This window comes from Pygocentrus nattereri, chromosome 19 (genome assembly GCF_015220715.1).
Source record: "Pygocentrus nattereri isolate fPygNat1 chromosome 19, fPygNat1.pri, whole genome shotgun sequence".
NCBI classification, from domain to species: domain Eukaryota; kingdom Metazoa; phylum Chordata; class Actinopteri; order Characiformes; family Serrasalmidae; genus Pygocentrus; species Pygocentrus nattereri.
Window position 1 is genome coordinate 35,518,068 of NC_051229.1, and position 19,336 is coordinate 35,537,403.

General features: G+C 38.5%; 1 protein-coding gene across 2 annotated transcripts in view; it reads left to right on the forward strand.

Moving 5' to 3' along the window:
• Positions 1–14,295, forward strand: part of ift80 (intraflagellar transport 80 homolog (Chlamydomonas)) — a 102,501-nt gene extending 88,206 nt beyond the window's left edge. For both annotated transcript variants that reach the window (XM_017691839.1, XM_017691840.2), the window contains exons 14-20: positions 1,642–1,777; positions 2,224–2,371; positions 3,708–3,879; positions 11,841–11,930; positions 12,104–12,276; positions 12,363–12,486; positions 13,780–14,295. In XM_017691839.1, the coding sequence (XP_017547328.1) occupies positions 1,642–1,777; positions 2,224–2,371; positions 3,708–3,879; positions 11,841–11,930; positions 12,104–12,276; positions 12,363–12,486; positions 13,780–13,890 (954 nt within the window). In that variant the 3' untranslated portion in view covers positions 13,891–14,295. The remainder of the gene's footprint in view (positions 1–1,641; positions 1,778–2,223; positions 2,372–3,707; positions 3,880–11,840; positions 11,931–12,103; positions 12,277–12,362; positions 12,487–13,779) is intronic.
• Positions 14,296–19,336: the final 5,041 nt, after the last annotated feature.

The following is a 19,336-nucleotide window of genomic DNA, read 5'->3' on the forward strand; positions in this document are numbered from 1 at the left end:
ACTAAATTCAGCAAGTTGTCATTGCTAAAATATGGGCGGTAATCTGCATGCTTCATCTTTCCCTTCCAGCTTTATTGTGAGTGTTCCCTTAAAGCACCTGTGATCATAACATGCTGTTTAAAGGGCAGTAAATCTTTATTTATTGGGGCAAACTTTTTCTGGATCTGGCATAAGGTAGAAGAGATCGTAAAGCGATGGAGGGTTTTTCTTTTGGAGGAAAATCAAATTAGCACAATTGCTTTTCTTACCACAAATATGGTTGATCAGCAGAGACACATTTGGTGTCTAGAGTTTTGTTAGTTTTGTGTTGGAGCTTCAAAGGTTTTTATTTATGTGTCCATTTGAATTTGTTTTTAATTTACTTTTAATTTTTTTCTTTAAAATATTCATCAATATCAAATGTGTGCTTTGTTTTCTGCAAAACACAACATCTGATCTTTTGTAATATAATCTTCTTTGTTTTATTCCATTTATATTGTTATATTAATGGTAATTTATGTTTGGGTCTCTATAGAAATCACAATATTACTTTGGTTCCAAACTGACGTGACCTGTAACTTTTCCTCAGTGAAGGAGATTTTAAACTGCGCATCCTTTTTCAGATACCTGAAATAAACTGTATGAGTATTAATATGAGTTGGGGTTATCCATACATTCAAATAGCTACATCCATTGATGAATAGTAGTAGGCCTCAATGTGTATACTGTTTAGTCACGTCCTCTGCAATCTAGTTTTCTGTACCTAAGAGGCTCACTGCCATGGGAGTGAATGCAATGACATTCTCTGATATCATGGATTTTTCCATACTGTAGATAAGCCTCAAAATGCTCAAAAACAGCCTTGCCTCCAAGACAAGTGAAATATGAACTCTTTCTTTTTTCACTTTTTTGTCGTGCTCTATTGGACAAAGCAGATCAAAATATGAACTGTTGAAAATGAGAGGATGAATTGGCTCAAAACTCTCCCAATATGTACAGGGCTTATTGGCCTTTATTAGCTACGTCCAACAGTGCAATATAATTATAGAGATCAGCTAGTCAGAATATAGCTGAAGATAAGTGGGTGAGGGGTAAGAACAAACAGGACCATAGTAGAGAAAGATGAAGAACTGCTCCTATTAAAAAGAACTGAAGAAGCTATTGTAGTGACTGTTAGTAACACAATAAAGAAAATCGTTTTAGTTGCTGGCTTCATGAAGTTGAGAAGGAATGTTGTGCTATTTAGGAGTTTTAAAGGGATTTTAGCAATAAAAGTAATTATTAATATTTTTATCAAGTCGATTAGATATGAATAATAATAATTATCATTGTCCTTAATGTAATAGGAATCATATTTTTTATTATTTATTATTTTTTTTATTTTCTTATGTTATATTGTCATCAAAATAGTGGAGTATATCATATTTTTTGACAGTTTCTGTCACCCACCCTAGTAGTTAACAAGCAATAGAAGCTTATATGACAAAATAGCATTGTGTAAACGTCTTAATCATCATTCACCTCAAACTGTGTGCAGTTGTTCGTTAATCTCTAATGGACTTGATTATGTGGTTTCCAACACTGTATGACTCACTGTTATCTATAAACATGGACAAATGTCCATCTGTCTCTCTGTTCTGCCTCTCTCTCTCTGTCTCTCAGATGGAAGTGATGGAAATCGCTCTTGACCAGTGCGGGCCCTCTAGTGACAGGAAGATCGCCTTGATTGACAAGAACCGCGACCTTTACCTGACCTCTGTGCGCAGGCTGGGCCGAGAACACAGCATGCACAAGATCGGTGAGAATGGGACATGGAGAAGTTATATTTTTGCCATTTTGCTAGCTATAAAGGGAGAGATTGTATAATGGCTTTTACTTGGAAGCAGGACAGAGACCAACACCATGACTGAAAGCTGTAATGTTTTCTTGTAGTATGCTTTGTCAATGTGTTTTATTGCTTAATGTTTATTTTTAATATAGCTATGCATTGACTCCTATTCCACTGGCTATTGTCTGCAGTAACCACTAGGTTTAGTAAGCAGTGTTGTATAAGTAATTATATGTTATTATCTGATTGTATGTGAAACTCAGTAAAAACACATTTGAATTGCGGTGCGCTCAGCGATTTCCATACATTGTAATTGTATTTCAACATCTGTAGTGAAGTGAAAGGCCTCAAGTCAGCATTAGTCATGGTTAAATCTCTCTCTATCTCTCATTCCCTTTTTCTGTTTTCTTTTTCAGGCACTATGGTTCACACTATGGCCTGGAATGACTCAGCCAACATCCTGTGTGGAATCCAAGACAACCAGTTCGCTGTGTGGTATTATCCCAGTGCTGTGTGTGTAGACAAGGATCTGCTTCCAAAAACACTTTTCACCAAAGATGGCAGGTAAAATAAGCACACACACACACACACACACACACTCACACACACACACTGAACCACACTCACATACGTGATTTTCATATTCATGTTTCATGCTCGTGTCATGTTTGCACTTAGTGTGGTCTCATGAGTTAATGGGACATTTACTGTTGAAGACAAATTCTATGGCAAATTCTCTTGATGTAAACCATAGCAAGACACTAGTCCTCCCACACATGTACATAACAGAACTTTTTAAGTATGTTGAATGATGTGATACACAGTTTTATGCAAAAGTTTGAACACCCCTTGTCAAATGACATGTTTAGTTGAAGTACAAATAAGTTAACGCATCTTCTACAGGGAGCTTGAGTATGGCCTATTTTTGCACAGCTGTATTTATTTGGTGATTAGTAACACATTTTTTTTTCTTTCTTCCAATGTGCTTTCTGTAGAGTATGTGTTCACTTATTTTTATGTATAAAATTAACTAAACATGAAATTTGACCAGGAGTGTGTATCACTATGTTAATGTGATTGTATACCACATTGTACCTTGCCGGAATGGTTGGGGACGGGGCACAGAGTGTTGTGTGGCAGGAGATTCATATACAAAAAGTCACCTGTTGTACGGTGTACGTTTTAGGACATCCTCAGATCACAGAGTCCGTTTTCAAACATGACAAAGAAGCTGCACAGCCGCAGATGCCACGGCCTCAAACAAAACAGCCTCGAAGGGTAAAGTTTTATGGGCAAATGAATAATGACAAACTACAACCACAACTTTTAATGACCTCCGCTGTTGTGTTCTTTAATTTCACCAACATAGCTGCAGCTTGCATAATCACTGTGTTTACTTTAGTGTTAGGAACCGTCTCAAAATTACCATGAGACGCAGTGTTGCACTTGTTGGTATTGGTGGTATTGTTGTTGCGGATGTTTGTATTGCTGTTATTATTGTCCACCTTTTTTAACTGTTCACTGTAGTTAGTATGATCTGTAATCATAAAAGGACTATTTTGTGATACCCTTTGTAGCTGTGCATCATATGTATTTATTTGTTTATTAATTATTTGTTAAATTTTTATACTGTATATTGTCTATGTATGCAAGCACCAATTTATCCTAAGCAGATTGCTGATGTAAAGACCAAAATAGTTAATAACCATTAAGATATCAAATCAGCACATCAGGCTCTGTTGTATCAATAAAAAGTGGAACAGAATAATATTACAATTAACTGCAATATAACAAGTTATCTGCATTTAAAAAAAACCTTTTCACTCTTAAAAGTTATTTTCATCCTGATTTTGATTCGATTCTTTGAAAAGTATTGTTTGTTTTCCATTTTCTGCTGCAGCGAGTTCAGCCGCACACCACACATCCTGAACTATGTGGGCACGCAGGTGACTGTGAGGCGGGCTGACGGCTCTTTGGTCTACAGCAGTGTGTCTTCTTACCCCACTCTACTGCACGAATACACAGGCAGCGCCCGCTGGGAGGACGCCCTCCGCCTCTGCCGCTTTGCCAAGGTACACCTGCTTTCAGTCTGTGCCTGGAACAGGGTGGGGCAGTTTTTTTAGGTACAATACGTCACCAAACAAGTTATTAAAGCTATGCTGAACAAAACTCAAATGGAAGTTAATGGCTCAAGTAAATGAATAGAAAAGAAAAGAAAAAATACACTCAAATAATTACATAGCCTTATGTGTGCAATTATTTTACTCATAGTTCGAGATTTAAATTTAGGATTTTACATTTTAGTTTTCACATTTAAATGCATAGAATCAATATTTGTCACACAGAGAAAAGATTTTGTAAAACCATTTCTAGATATGTACTGGAGATGGGACTGTTATCTTTTTTAATGATAAATTACATTTTGTATTACCATATCATTTAAAAAACATCACAGTGGTAATACAAGAGGTGCAATTTAGTTATGCACATTTTAATGCATGGTTACTGGTTCTTTGCTGAATTTAACATATTAGGAAATAAAATAAAAGATAAAATCTAAAATGTACCATAACATTGGCAAATAAACATGTAACTTGACAAGGCACACCCAAACTTATATATATGACTGTACCTTCATTATTCTAAAAAATGTGGTAAGGTTAGTCACTCATATCATGATAGGAAATTTTCATGCCATTTATTCTCTGACTGTTTCTGCAAACAGTTTTATTTCACACATAAAAATAAACCTACAGGCATTTAGGAACACTCACAAAAGAGCAAAGCACTTCAGTGTATTTGAAATACAGAAAATCTTCCCACCACTAGTCATAAGTCAACAGATAGAAAAAAATATCAGAATAATAGATTAAACATCTCTTTAAAGCACAGCAACATGAGTCTGTCCTGTTCATCTTCTGGTGGGAAAGTCAGCATTCACGGCATGTACTGTAGTTATGAAGAGAGTGATGTGACATAGTGAAACGTTGGGCTACATTAGAGTCCGGGGGGGGGGGGGGGGGGGGGGGCTGTTTCAGAGCAGCCCGGGGCTAATGATTTACAATTAATTGTGTCATTAGTGGGGGCTAAATTGCTTGCACATTGGGAGCTGAAAAGGGAGACAGGCCAGACACTGGACAGCAGCTCTGAGGGCCACATGGCTGGGCTTTCCCATGCCTGGGAAAGTCCCATGTAACTTGGACCATGCTCTGGGATTCCTATACACACAGACATACAGTACTATGCAAAAGCCATAGACAGCCATAAAAATGTGTTTAAATCTATTTATCTGGGCGGTAAGTGTGCTTTAGACAGTAAAAACTATAAATAACACTACAATAAATAGAAATGAGCATAAATACAGTAAATGCAACCTAAATAAACAGTAAATGTAATGAAACAAGAAGTGAATCCAAAGCAATGGTAGACAGTAATAAAATAATTACTGTGCTTAATTACTTTTTTCAAGTATCTGTATTGTGTTAAAGTATGTTTATATTTTAAGACTTTTACTTTCACTCCACTACATTTCACAATAAAGGACAGACTCCTTTTTTTGCAACATATGGCAACACTGTACATTAAAGGTCACCAATCATTCATTAATTATATAATAATCAACTGTTAATTTCCCATTATTTAGTTATTAGTTAACTCTTCAGTAAGCATTTGCTATTACTTAGTAACTGATTAAGCACTTATCAAGTAGTAATTGAGTAGTTAATAAGTTAGTTTGTCATTAGTTTATGGCCTACATGCTCATTATCTGTGTACTAACTGGTTAGTTAATCACATCCAGCATTTATGAACAAATTTACATGTACTCCTACCACATATGATTTAGTTTGTGCAGATATGCCAAGGATGAAAGTGATGAATAACAAAACCGTCCGTCAATTTGTGTGCACTCCTCTTACAGTCCGATGTGACCATAAGCATCTTTAATGAACAAGAACCAATGTGAGAAAAGTATAGCAGCTGAATATATGGAGATAATTTAATGTTAATTAACAGATAATTAACAGGACTAACACAAAAGTGCTAGTAAGTTATCATGTTACTACTTTATATGAATAAAAATACTTTATTAGTTATTTTTTTATTTTATTTTTTTTATTATTAATTATTTATTAATTAGAACTTAATTAGTTCATTAACAATGTAATAAGCAGTAGTTAGTACAGATAATGAGCAATTAGGCCACAAACTAACAACAAACTAACTTATCAACAAACAGTGTACTCAATTACTAAGCGCTTAATCAGTTACCAAGTAATAGCTAATGCTTAATGAAGAGTTAACTAATAACTAAATAATGGGAAATTAACAGTTTATTATATAATTAATGAATGATTGGCGACCCTTATTGTAAAATGTTACCCAGCATACTATAAAATAAAAAGTAGAATTTCAATAAACAACATGATGCTCTCTAACAAGCTTTCAGAATGAATGAAGATGCTGTAATGTTGTGTGGGATATTTTAAAATCTGATACATGATATTCAAGAAGTTTGGATGGAGGGCGAAGTTTTGCGCACTTCCTTTATGTCCCTTAATCTTAATGTGGAAGATAAATTTTTCTGCATCTGTAAGAGGGGCTTGACTTTATCAGTATAGCTTGGGTAAACAACTCATGCTTTGCCAGTTTCTGTAGCACAACAGGGAAAATGTTGATGAATCACTTTGAGTAGCTTCAGCCATGTTACAGTAGATAGCAGCATATGACGTTAACAGCAGTGCATGGATACATCAGTTAGTCAGTGCTGCAATCTCATCTCATAATTGCTTGAAACTGATCACATTTTCACTTAAATCCTTTGTGAACCTTCCTGCTCTTCACTCATCATGCTAATGGAGGAGCACTGGTGGGCTTCCAAGCTCGGGCTATTGATAGAATAGTAAGTGGCAAAAGATCAATGATGATCATGTTTAAAAAATAAGGTCATCTCAAGTTTCAGCTCAAAATCACCAAAACACCATTCGCTGTAACCCTTTGTTTAAATGCAGAAGGGCAGTGGTTTCTTGCAGTCTATTTGGACAGGAACATTTTGGAGTAAAATGCTCAGAGATGACAATGAAGAACGCATTAATTCTCATTATAAGCTTTGCAGAGGCTTGTACGGTGTGTGTTTCCTAAAGATGGAACGATACCACTTTCACACTGCGATGTGATTTTTAATTATTTTTTTTCTTTACTTTAAATACTACTTGTTACAAGCTCACTGCTGTCAGGGAAGAAATAACCTCACTCTAGAGTCTAGGATTTAATAGGCTGCAACTAAAAACAAAGAGCAGCACACCAGGTCAGATTAATGTCACGAAGTTAGATTTTCTTTTTCTGGCAAAAAGAGTATACTGTAGCACTGTATTTAAAATTTGCATGAACATGTATTAGTCACTGTTGACTTACTTCCTCGTCTGGCCTCTACTGGCCACTACTTCCTCTACTGGCCTCTTTCGTAGGTAAGATTATCGTACACAGAGCAGAAGCCCCCCTCCTTTGGGCAGTTCCGGTGGTCCGTGAGTGTCAGCTTAGCATTTCATGACTGTTAGACAACTTATTTGGGTCCACCCTGTTTGCTTGTACGCAACAGGGCAGGACGTGTTTGTATAAAAGAAGAGTGCCCTTCTTTCTTTGTGCAGAAGACTTAATAAACTCTTTGATTGATTAAGAGAGTCGTTCTGTCTTCCTGCACCGAGCGCTCCCGCTGCAACTGAGGCTTTCCACAGGACAGGTGATCCACTCTCTGGTTCCTCTTCATGAACGGACCAAAAACGGCCGGTCCTTTCAGTCACAGATTCAGTCACCAGGAGATATAATGTCAAGGTAGGCCAGGGCCAAAACACAAAAAATACTAACCCTTAAAACTTTTTTTCTTCAAGCAAAACAAAAGAAAAATAAATTACAAACACTTTCCTGAACTCTGTAGTTGCTAAAGGGATCAAAATAAGGTGCATCCTCCCCTACAACTCCTGTAAGTTGATATTGGTGTGAATAAAAAGCTGGATCTACAAAATTGACTTCACTTTCTAGTGATTGGTGGTAAAGAATTCAAGAGGTTAATGTATCTGAATTACAGTACTTGACACTAACAGCAAGGCTAACTAGGCTTGATAAGGCTAATAACCTAACAAGAGAACAGCAAGCACGTTAAAAGCCCAAACTGCCAGGCTACAAGGTGCCTGCTGACAGACTAAAACACTCCTGTTCATTGGTCTGGGCCTCTACAGTGTTGCGCCAGTGTCATGGACCAATCACAAGGCTCAATCATACATGATGCCCGCGTTACGCCATACCCCAAAACTGTCAATGTGGAACACAAAAAAAGAGAAAAAAGAGACAGAAAAAAGAGAAAAAGGCAATACCAGACCAGATAAAAGGTCAAATAACGTGAAAATTAGCTATTTTAACTGAAGCACTTAACCAAGCCTATCTAAAAGCACCACGCTCAAACTATTTAAACTGCTATATTAAACTACAGGAAGAAAAGCATCTGTCTATCTATCTATATATATATATATATGAAGTAGAGTAGGTTTTTTCCTTGATTTGTAAAGTTACCATTTCGGAGATACAAGCTATATATATATATATAATATACACTTGTTCTTATGTTTGCATTAGTCTACATGATGTAACTGTTGTTATTACGTGATGACTTAATTTGCTTTTATTTAGGTTATGTTGCATTGTGAGCAACTCTGCAGTATTCCAGGTTGCATTTTTAACGCTGTTAAAACTAAGATCAGCTCAACTCGAAATGATATAGTACCTGATTTCATGGCTTTTCTTGAGTTGACTCAGGACACCCAACTCAAACTACTCAAACTTCAGGAGCAGTTGCTGGAATTGAAACTCCCAATCTCATGATGTTGGGATGAATTATTAGACAGTAATACCACATGAGACAATGCCACAATTAAAACAATTAAAACACCAAATATTTTCTCCAGTGTATTAAACATTTATAGACACAAAATCTGAGTTGCTTCATGTGTTCCTGAGTTCCTCTCACCATCATTATGCTTTCATAGAAATTACCGCTGATGTGTATGTGTACCTAATGCCGGTATTGTGTCTATTTGATGCAACAAAAGTGGCTGTAGTGGTTGTTGTTGCTTTTGTTGCTGGTGACGTTTGTTCTATTTTAACAGGGGCTTTATAAGAGCCTCAGTGGATGGAGAGTCCACACTTGTCGTCCCGATGGTGCAGCAGAGTGACTTTATGTGGTGGTGCCAGTGGTTTTTGAATTTGTTTCTAATTAGCTAGTGTGACACCATTTACCGTATTCACTCGACCTCCGCCCTGCACTTAATGCACAGAAAAGCAGGCTGTGCTTTTTTCCAACTTTATGATGCTTTAACCACAGACCCCTAGAGGGCTTCGCTGGGTCTTGGGTGTTGTTTTGGGTTGTGGGGGTTAGGGGGATGTGACCATGAGACGGGACAGTGTGCGTGCGTGGGGGGGGTTCTTTATTTCTGGTAAATCCTGCAGCAGCGTGGCTTTTCCCGGACAGGGAGTGAGCGCAGTGGAGGAGGGTGGCCTCGCCATAAGGAAGCTGGTTAAAAGTTAGCCCAGAGTCAAAACAGTGGTCAAGGGTGACCGAGTTTTACTGTGTGAGCTGGGACCACTGCGACATGTGCCACTGGGGTGGTGACTTATTGCTGACTAATGGCTCCAGTGGTGGAGATCCTCGCAGATTGGATTAAAGTGTGTTAAAAGCTCCTCCAAGCCCAGATACGGGCGAGGAGTGGCGTTAGAATGTTTTCCTTAGTGACTGTGGTGTTTTTCTTCGTTAAACTAAGTGGGTGAACGTTTTGGAGTGCGATTATAGAAAGTGATGTGGTGTGGTCTGGATATCTCTGAGTGCTGGCTGAGGGAAGAGAATAAGTGTGTGGTTGTGACCGAGCTGTCTATACAGATTGTGTGTGCAGAGGCCGGGCCAACATGCACATTTTGCCACTAAAACGAGTCGGAAAGAGCCAAGTAACCGAATAATACTGGCTGATATAGTCTTGTATGATCAAGTTGAAGTGAAAAGTTACTCCACTGATATGTTGTAAACATACTTGTGAAGTTAATCGTAAAATAGTCATTGCAAAAGTTTGAACACTCCCAATCAAACAACGTTTTGTTGATTTTCTTAGTAATAAGATAACACCTACTCTACAGTGAACAGACATAAATATGGCATTTGTCTGCTAATTTTTTTTTTTTTTTTGCTTGCTGAGTTTAACATATTGGTGGAATCACAACAGCCTGTTTAATTCTAAAAGACAAAGAGAGGTTGGGAAACGGGAACGTTTATATGAATTGTGACAGTTTTTGATACACAAACCCACACAAACATTGTAAGTGGACCTTAGGAAAAAAATTAAATGAAACAAATATGCAGAGTATGGGCTCTTTAATATCAGGCGATATTTATCTGTCAAAAAATATATCGCTTGGGCCCTTGAGAGTGCATATGTGTGCGTTTATGATTCAAAGATGTGGAGATTTCTCAAAGGAAAACTATCTCCAGGCCAGACATCCTGTTCCCGCACTGATCTTCCTTTGCTGCGTCTGGACCGCTTTCTCTCCTGTTGACTCATCCGTCTACCCTGCAGTGCTATGCTAACGAGGCTCGTATGGGGACAGCACTTGTGCCTAATGAGACCCCTGTCCCTGAGGAGACGCCAGGCTAATGACCCTCCTGTCCTTATTACAGCCACTCTCACGGTGGGACATGCCGCTTCAGCAACAAACAGCTCGCCACGGCGCCAACATGGACCTCTTTGCACCCACCCCCCATCAAGTCCCTAAACACTGGCCTCTTCTTTAGCATTAAATCCAACCACTAACATACACAGCTTAAAGATGCTGCGCATTAGCGCAGTGATGCATGCACAGTTTATTTACAGAGGGAATGTGCGTCCACTATGGTTACGGCTTTTTATGGTTTTTCTATACTCTTTCTGGACCCACAAACATGCTTTCTCTGTTATTGTTGCGTGAGGTGGAATGTAAACTAAACAAGAACTTTCCACTGGAGGCTTGGCCTCATCCCCAACCCTGCCTCCATAGTGGAGGCGTTAATATAGAGAAAAGACTGCCTGTTCCGTATGGAAGGGGTTAAGCTGCATACTGCCTCACCAGCCCCTTTGTGTTCTTATATGGAGGAGATGCACTGTATGTTCAAAAATATCCCCACATTCCTTCTAATCAGTAACTACAGCTACTTTAAGGTGCACCCATTGCTTACATGGGAGACAAGGTCACCAAACGTCTCCATGCTCAACGTCAAGCTTGGGCTAGAGAGGTATGAAGCCCCTAGCATTGGGCTGTGGAGCAGTGGAACTGTGTTCTAAGTGATGAAGCTCCATCTGAACATCAGAACTGACCAACCACTATCAGTACCTGACCTCACTGATGCTCACAGCAATGGTCAACATGTAGTGTAAAGCCTTCCCAGAAAAGTAGAGGCTGTTACTGCAGCAAAGAGGGGCAAACTCCCTATTAATACCTTTCATATCAGAAGAAACACTGGATGGGTGGATGTTACAAACTTTTGGACATACGGCATAGCTCCAACAGCAGTTAGACCAGCTGCAACTCACTAAGTGTCCATGCTCACCCTTTTTATATACTTTGTGTGTTTAGTTCTATGTATATTTTTATGTTATAAATATAAAGCAAATGTTATATATAGTTTCCTGTAGATGAAACTATGAAAGTAAAAGTCAACTTACAGTCTTGCAAGTAATTCTGTGTGTGTGTGTGTGCTTTTTTTGATTAAATAAGCTATAAAACACTTTTATTGGTAATCAGATGTAGAGACGGTGGTTAAAAATACAGTCCTGCACAGGTCATCAAATACCACCAGCAACTCAGAGTAATGCCACCTTTTAAAGAATGCCTTTACCGTTTTTTATGTTCTTGTAACTTTTGTTTGACAATAAAGAATAATTCGACAATGTTAATAATTTGAAAACAAAAGTGGCAAAAAAATATGAAAAACTTGGTTTCTTACTGTCTGCGTGTCTTACAGGATCAGACGCTGTGGGCGTGTCTAGCCGGCATGGCCTTGGCTAACAGAGAGCTGACCACAGCAGAGGTGGCCTATGCAGCCATCAGAGAGGTAAGCTATTACTTGTAGAGCTGCCCTCTGTTCAGCAGTCTGGCTCGTTTTGTTACCTAAAAGATTTTGCTTCTAAGTCCTGGGTAGAATAGTCTGCCCTTTCTGCATTTGTGGATAAAACTTGCTTTTAATTTTTACCTTTAAATTCCGTCAATTCAATTCTATCTGTGTAGGTGGACAAGGTGCAATATATAAACTTCATTAAGGAATTGCCCTCTAAAGAATCCTCTCTGGCCCACATGCTGCTCTTCAGTGGACATGTGCAAGAGGCTGAAGCAACACTCCTACAGGCAGGCCTCATATACCAGGCCATTCAGATCCACATTAACCTCTACAACTGGGACAGGTCAGACTGTGTGACTGTGTGTGTGTGTGTGTGTGTGTGTGTGTTGTAGAGGCACCTATTCCTGGCTCACACTGCTGTCTCCTCAGAGCACTGGAACTGGCAGTAAAGCACAAAACCCATGTGGACACCGTCCTTGCTCACAGACAGAGGTTTTTGCAAGACTTTGGCAAAAAAGAGACCAACAAAAGATTCCTGCAGTACTCTGAAGGGGTAATTTTTCTCTTTTTAATATTGTTATTTTATATAGTCTTTTTGATACTATTAATACTGTTTGGTAGTAGTTGTGACAAAACTTTATATATATTCATTTTTACCGATTTTTGTTTGTGAACTGTGTGGCTGTCCTATACATCAGGTCACAGTTTCATGATAAACGGGCCAGTATAAATGCTTCAAAAGCACTTGAATTAAAACTCTTTTACCTCAGTTTGCATTAAAACAAAAGAATGTTTTCTCCTGTAAAGTTGCTATTTTTATAGAAGCACCTAAAATATACCTAATCTAATATAGACACAGCTAGATAACATACAGTATAGTGCAAATTTAGAGACCCCCCCTCATTTCCAGTGGAAAGTACAAGTTATTTGTTTTTCAGGAGATATTTCTGAAAACATGAAACTTGCATAAGGAAAGGGAAAGTCAAGGGAAAATAAATTAACAAACGGGATATAGATTTATAGATAAACGATAGAGAGAAAATGGGCCCCCTGACAATCTTGTACGACCAGGTGGACCAACAACACTGACCCCATCTTTTAAACATGAGATCAAACAATGGATCTTGAGCAGAAAATGCACAACCATCTTGTAAAACTGAACATTGGAGGTGTGGCAAAATATCCCTGCAGATTTCTTTGAAAAACTGAAAGTGAGTCTCCTGAACACACTAAATGTAGCAAGGACACACTAAAAACTGAGAATATTTGCTGTTATATTTAATTGTTGAGACTTTCCTGTTGCTGACAGATGAATAAATTAATAATGAAAAATAAATGTCTCTGACTTTTACACACTTCTTAGAGGCCTATGTGTAATTAGATTAAAATAGCACATATATTAAAAACACAAAAGACAAAGATGGCTTTAACACATTACCAATAAATGCAGTCATCCAGTGTTGATTGCCTGTATAACTACATTCAGGTTTTTAATAAAAAATATTAGGGAATTAGGAGGATTTTTGAAGCAGCAGTCTCCCCCAGAAAAGAAAGTGAACAGAGCAGCGAAACATGACACACTGATGGCAAGTTCAGCCTCTGGTAGGAAGACTTTTCATCAGATGGAAATACAGCCAAGGCTTTATTTTCTACTCTAGTATATCACTTTTAAATGGAAACGGTAATTAAAAAGAATAATCTAATAAGAAAGACTGAAATTGTGTAATCCTTATGATTATGTTACTGATATAATCATTAATCGGTAAGGCAGAATGAATATGTTTTGAAAGTAACCTTTCCATTCTTGCTGTTACTGCACATTTTGTGTGTGTGTGTGTGTGTGTAGGTGGAGGTGGACTGGGAGAAGATCCAGGCCAAGATTGAGATGGAACTAGCCAAAGAGAGAGAGCGAGCAGCGAACCCGTCCGTCAGGAGCAGTATGGCCTCGCACCGCTGAACACATTTGCCAGCGTCCCTCGCAGCTGATCTGAGACCAAAATCCTGGCACTGCAGTAAATAGAACCTGACTCACCTGACTTGAGTACCTAGCTAATTCAGCTGCCTGCACCATCTATGTCCACCAAGAGAATGTAAATATTAACGGAATATTCCAATGCTTTTCTGATTAATCTGTATGTGCTGCATCTGTAGCACATTATCAATTTTTTTAGAGATGTTCATGTACCTGAACAGAAACCCTGTTAACTGAAAATATGCACACAATAGGCCAATGGGCAGATGGTGAAGCAAGCAGCAGTCATCTATGCGATATAGATGCCGCAGATTCAATTACAGTACTGTGCAAAAGTTAAGACACCACGCTTCGTTTGTTTAATTTCCAATAAAAACGGTCAATACGTTATTCATGTTTCAGCGAACATTACAAAGAAACCTGAACAACAAAATACAATCTCTGTAATTCTGTACTTCTGTAATGAGTCCTCTCTGTACCTTTATTCCAGCTTCCATTCTTTTCAGGAGATTCACTTTCAGCTCCTCAAGTGAATCTGCAGACACGCCTCCAAAGTTCAGTCTTAGAAGTTGGTTGCATTTTCTAAAGTAATCAATCACATTCAGTGATGTTGAGATCTGGACTCTGGGGTGGTCAGTCCATCGTTCAGCCTCTTTGTTTGATGTGTCAGTCTCCTTTTCTCAGTGAGGTTCTTCTTGATCAGCTCCACATCCTTTCAGACCCATAGCACTGAGTGTTCTTCTCACAGTGGAAGGATGGACAGAAACACCTGTGGATGTTTTCAGATCTGAAGCAGGTTGATTTTCTCCTCTCTCTCAGAGATGAAAGCTTTAAGTGCTGTTTATCTGATGGGGCAGTTTTGGGGTTTACCAGCTCTTCCAGGTGGTTGTTAGGAGCCACATTTCAGTAATTTCCCTTTGACTTTCTCACTCCTTATGCAAGTTGATTATCTTCTATCTAATCTCTTCTGAAAAATCTCCTACAGAATGAAAATCTTTTAGTGAATGGCTGGTTTGTCTGGAAAGTAAATAATGAAGGCTGTTCTGCAGTTTTTCCTCAGCATTGTATAAACTGCTTTTTATAACTCTGACCTAGAAAGTTTGCATCGCTTGCATCTTTTAACTATATTGATCTTTGGCATGTAAATAATGGCCCAACCATTAAACATAAACGTCTTTGTAAGCTACTTTCGTGTAACATTAATTTTTAAATGAGTTATTTAATGGAAGGGGAAAAAATGTGATGTGCCTTAAATAAATACACACATCAAATCAAGCATTGCTCCGCCTGTGTTTACAGTGATGGAGAGGGTGATTGAACAGAAGCAGTGTCTCTTTATTCCTCCTCATTGTGGTTGTTTGAAATGTGCTGGCCCTGCAGCTACAGCCCCCCGGCAGCATGCCAGCCCATCAGCCTGGTGTTGCACCCAATCCATCTCTGTATGCTTCAAACCCTCCTCTCTCTTTCGCTTGCTCATTTTCTCCTCCCTTCATCTCCCGTTCTCTCCATCTTTCTTTCTCCCTTTATGTGAGTTCTGACAGTTTCTTCCATGCCATCTTTCCCTGTCATTGTTCTGCTGCCATTGTCTTGTCAGAAAGCCACTTTTAACTTTGCAGCTCTGGCTGATTTTCCTTCTTCTCTCCTTCCTTCTCTTGCTCTCCTTGTTTCTCTCACATCTCTCCCTTTTTCGGTCCCCACCCTTCTCTCTTGCTTCTTTTTCTCTCTCTTTGTATATACACGCTATGCTCTGTTGACAAGTAGTTAGACAATCCATGGCATCTAAAACTAATGACTTCCTTCAGGATCATCATTTCAATTGAATTACAGTGAAGCATTTGTGGTCTGTCTTGTGCTCCAGGCGCGCTGTCATCAAGCTCTGTCACTTCCCAGATGATTGTTAGATATTACTTAAGCAGCAGAGCAGGAGAGGGAGCAGGTTATCCTCAGTTGCCTCAACTGTTTCATTGCTTTCACAAAGAAAAGTCTCAACTTTATTTCAAATAAACACTACCATTCAAAAGTTTGGAACCAATGTTATGTAACAATATAAAACCAATTTGCTTGCAGATAAATGTATACAGTGAATTTACTGTGCTAATTCTATGCAGTCTCATCGTTTTCATATATTTAATAGCACACAAGGAAGCTGTGCATGAAAATGAAGACACGTTAGATGTGTTTAAAATGATAAACAGCTGCAGAATGACTGAGAAAGCTGTAGAACTTTTGTAATAAAGTTGTAATAAAATTACAATCCAGAAATAGATAATCACAGTGCATTAATTGTCATTTAATATCTTGTTGTTCACTGATTTTTTAAAAATATCGAATCAAATATTTTTGCAAATAGCTTGTTATATTTAATTCCTCCACAGAAAGCAAATCCTTCATAACTTCAACCAATTGTTGTTGGTGCTTTGCAACCGGTGTTCTGGTGAAATGATACAGCTATGGTGAAAAAACATGCTGTTATGACGTAAAGTAACATAAACAGAACACTTCAACAGATCATATGGTTGGAGGTGTTGTCGCATGTCTGATATTGTTACACAGAGGAACCATGTTTACTGTTCAAGAGACATCTAGAAAATCTAAGAAACCACGTTCCTGCTTACTTTTGTATCTGATTATTGTTATGGTTAATCATTTTAGAGAGTTCCTGGGTGCGTTTAGGAGTGCTCCTTTTGTAGATCCAAAATGTATTACACTCATGCCAGTCTGCTTATAATAGGCTTATAGTGACAAGTCCCAGTTCAGTAACTTCAGGTTCTTGTAGTTAAATTCTCCATCAGGTATGTATTTGTTCTCAGTGTAGCTGAAAGATGTTCACTTTCCAGTGTTGACTCAAATTAGACTAAGTCTACATACTGAACATAAAGGATCTGCTGGAAGTCATGGGCTGGAGGTCAGGGAACCAGCCCTGTGTCCAGAAGTTCACAGGTTTGATCCCCTGAGCGGACAGTACGTGACTGAACTACCCTTGAGCAAGACACGAAACTCCCAACTGCTCCCCGGGCGCTGCAGTTAGGGCTCCCCGCCGCTCTGGGCAAGTGTGCTTAGTGCCCCCTGGTGTGTGTGTACATTCACTAGAGTGTACGTGGTGTTTCACTGCACAGATGGGTTAAATGTGGAGGTGAAATTTCCCCGTTGTGGGACTAATAAGGGTAAACAATTACTACAGCCTCTACAGAGCATACAAATATGGCATTCTTATGCAAATTGTAGTGTACAAGTTATTTGCTAGGTTCAACATATTGAAAAAAAATATAACATTTGCCATAATATTTGCACAGGCCACATTTTATGCACCCCCCCAATATGTGAAATTTAGCAAATAAACAGTAACAATAATTTGACCTGGGGTGCCCAAACTTTTGAATAAGACATATATTGACCGTACATTTCTTGGCTTGAACAAGGTAGCTTTAGTCAAATGACTGTGCTGTATTAGTACTCTAAATACTAAAGTGCAGGGAAGTGTAGTACAACAAGTACAACAAGTCTTTGAAGCTCTAATTCTACAAAATAAAAGTCCCATAATGGGTGACCCCCTATGCAAGCATGCTAGTATGCTAGAAGTAGCCAGATAAGTAAAGTTACATAGTAAGAGGAGCTCATTAACATTTGTTTATCACTAGCACAACTCCGTATGACAAGCTATTACAATTAAAGCATTAATTAGCCGGCACGGCTAACTGTGAGTAATGGTTAGTAGAGCCAGTTGCTATTAGACAAATAAAGTCATGCAAATTGACCTTAACTGTGCACTTAATTAGGGTTTATAGTCCTGTAGGTAGCTTAAATACTTTTTAAAGAGACATCTTTTTTCCTTTATATGTTTCTTTTGGAAATCTGTGGAGCCTGTGCAGGACAGTAGAACCTTAGAAGTTCACTTAAAACTCAAAATCAACAAGAATGCTAACAATGTCAGATGTCCTTATGCCCAAATGATAGACTGAAAGTTGATGAGGATTTGCCCCAGTTTTTGCAAAATGTCCTTAAACGCACAGGCCCCATTGGGCCACTTGTGTTGGCAGCGGCAGATTTTCTTTGAGCTGAAAGACTCTGAGCTCCTCCAATTTGTGCATAATGGTCAGTGTAAGTAAACACAACCCACAGCAGGATTTTCCTCGAAGTGCAAGGATAGCAATATTTAAAAACAATTTAAAAGCACTTCTAGAGGGCCATCTCCAGCCTCTGGAAGCAGCTGTTTCACCTCATGCAGCAACCGGGCAAAAATAGGTCCTGTAATGGGTCATAATGCCCATTGATCTGAGCTCACTTTTTGTTGTTTGGCCAGCAAAAGGCGCATTGAATAACTGCAGTGTTGGCACAAATTCTGCATTTACAAGGCAAGTTTGATATAGATCACATTGCTTATTTGCAGAGACAACTTTAAACTCTGTAACATCCATAGATCTCTTAACCTGATAACTGTGTATCTGAGTAATGTGTTTACGCTGCATGCTGCATGGTGCTGTGCTGACTTGTTGTCATGGTGGATTGGGTGCAATCTTTGCAAAAGCTCCATGATACAGTGACCTGGAAACTGCATTTCAATTAACTACACCAGATGGACGTTCCATCAAAAAAATTGCATAATTTAGTGATTGAGATATAAACGAAGTAATTAAGAATGGTTTGATGTTATTGTACACACTTAAAAATGTTGTTCTTTAGTAAAGAAAATCTATTCTATTGAGTTCTATTGAGAACCATGAACACTCAAAGAATCCTTAGCATGATTAAAGGGTTCTCTGCATTGTGAAAGAGTTGAAGAGTTCGTCAGATTGATGGAGAACGTGCTGTAGATGGTTCTATATAGAACCTTTTTGAAAAGGGTTCTGTTAAGCACCAAACTTGACATCATAGCAGTAGAAGAATGCTTTTTGGTGCTATATAGAACCATATACAACACGTTCTCCATCAGTCTGAAGAACTATTTCACCCTTTAATCATGTACAGGGTTTTTGAGTGTTTATGGTTCTCCATGGAACAGTTTTCTTTAAAGAGCCGTCTTTTTTCAGAGTGTAGAGAAAATCTAGCGTACATCATAACAATTTCATGTAATTGTAATGACTTTCTGTAAGGGACGTCTGGTTCCTATCACCACCACGATGAACAATTCTGACTCTAGAATCTCGAACACATTTCACACCAAACCACTCTGAACGACTCTGGTTACATCTTAAATGTAATCAGTGTTATGCAGCCATGAAGAATACAAGACGTCTTTTTGCCAGAAAGTGTTCTTTGGGACAAAACCGTAAAAGAACCACTTTGGCTTCCCTGTAGAGTCTTTCAGTTGATGATTCTTTGAAGATCCATATTTGTAGATGAGTTGTGTGAGTATGAAGAGTCTTTTAAAGTTTAGAGAACCTCCACACAATATAAAGGTTCTATACCAAAGCTGTTTTCCTACAGCCATGCG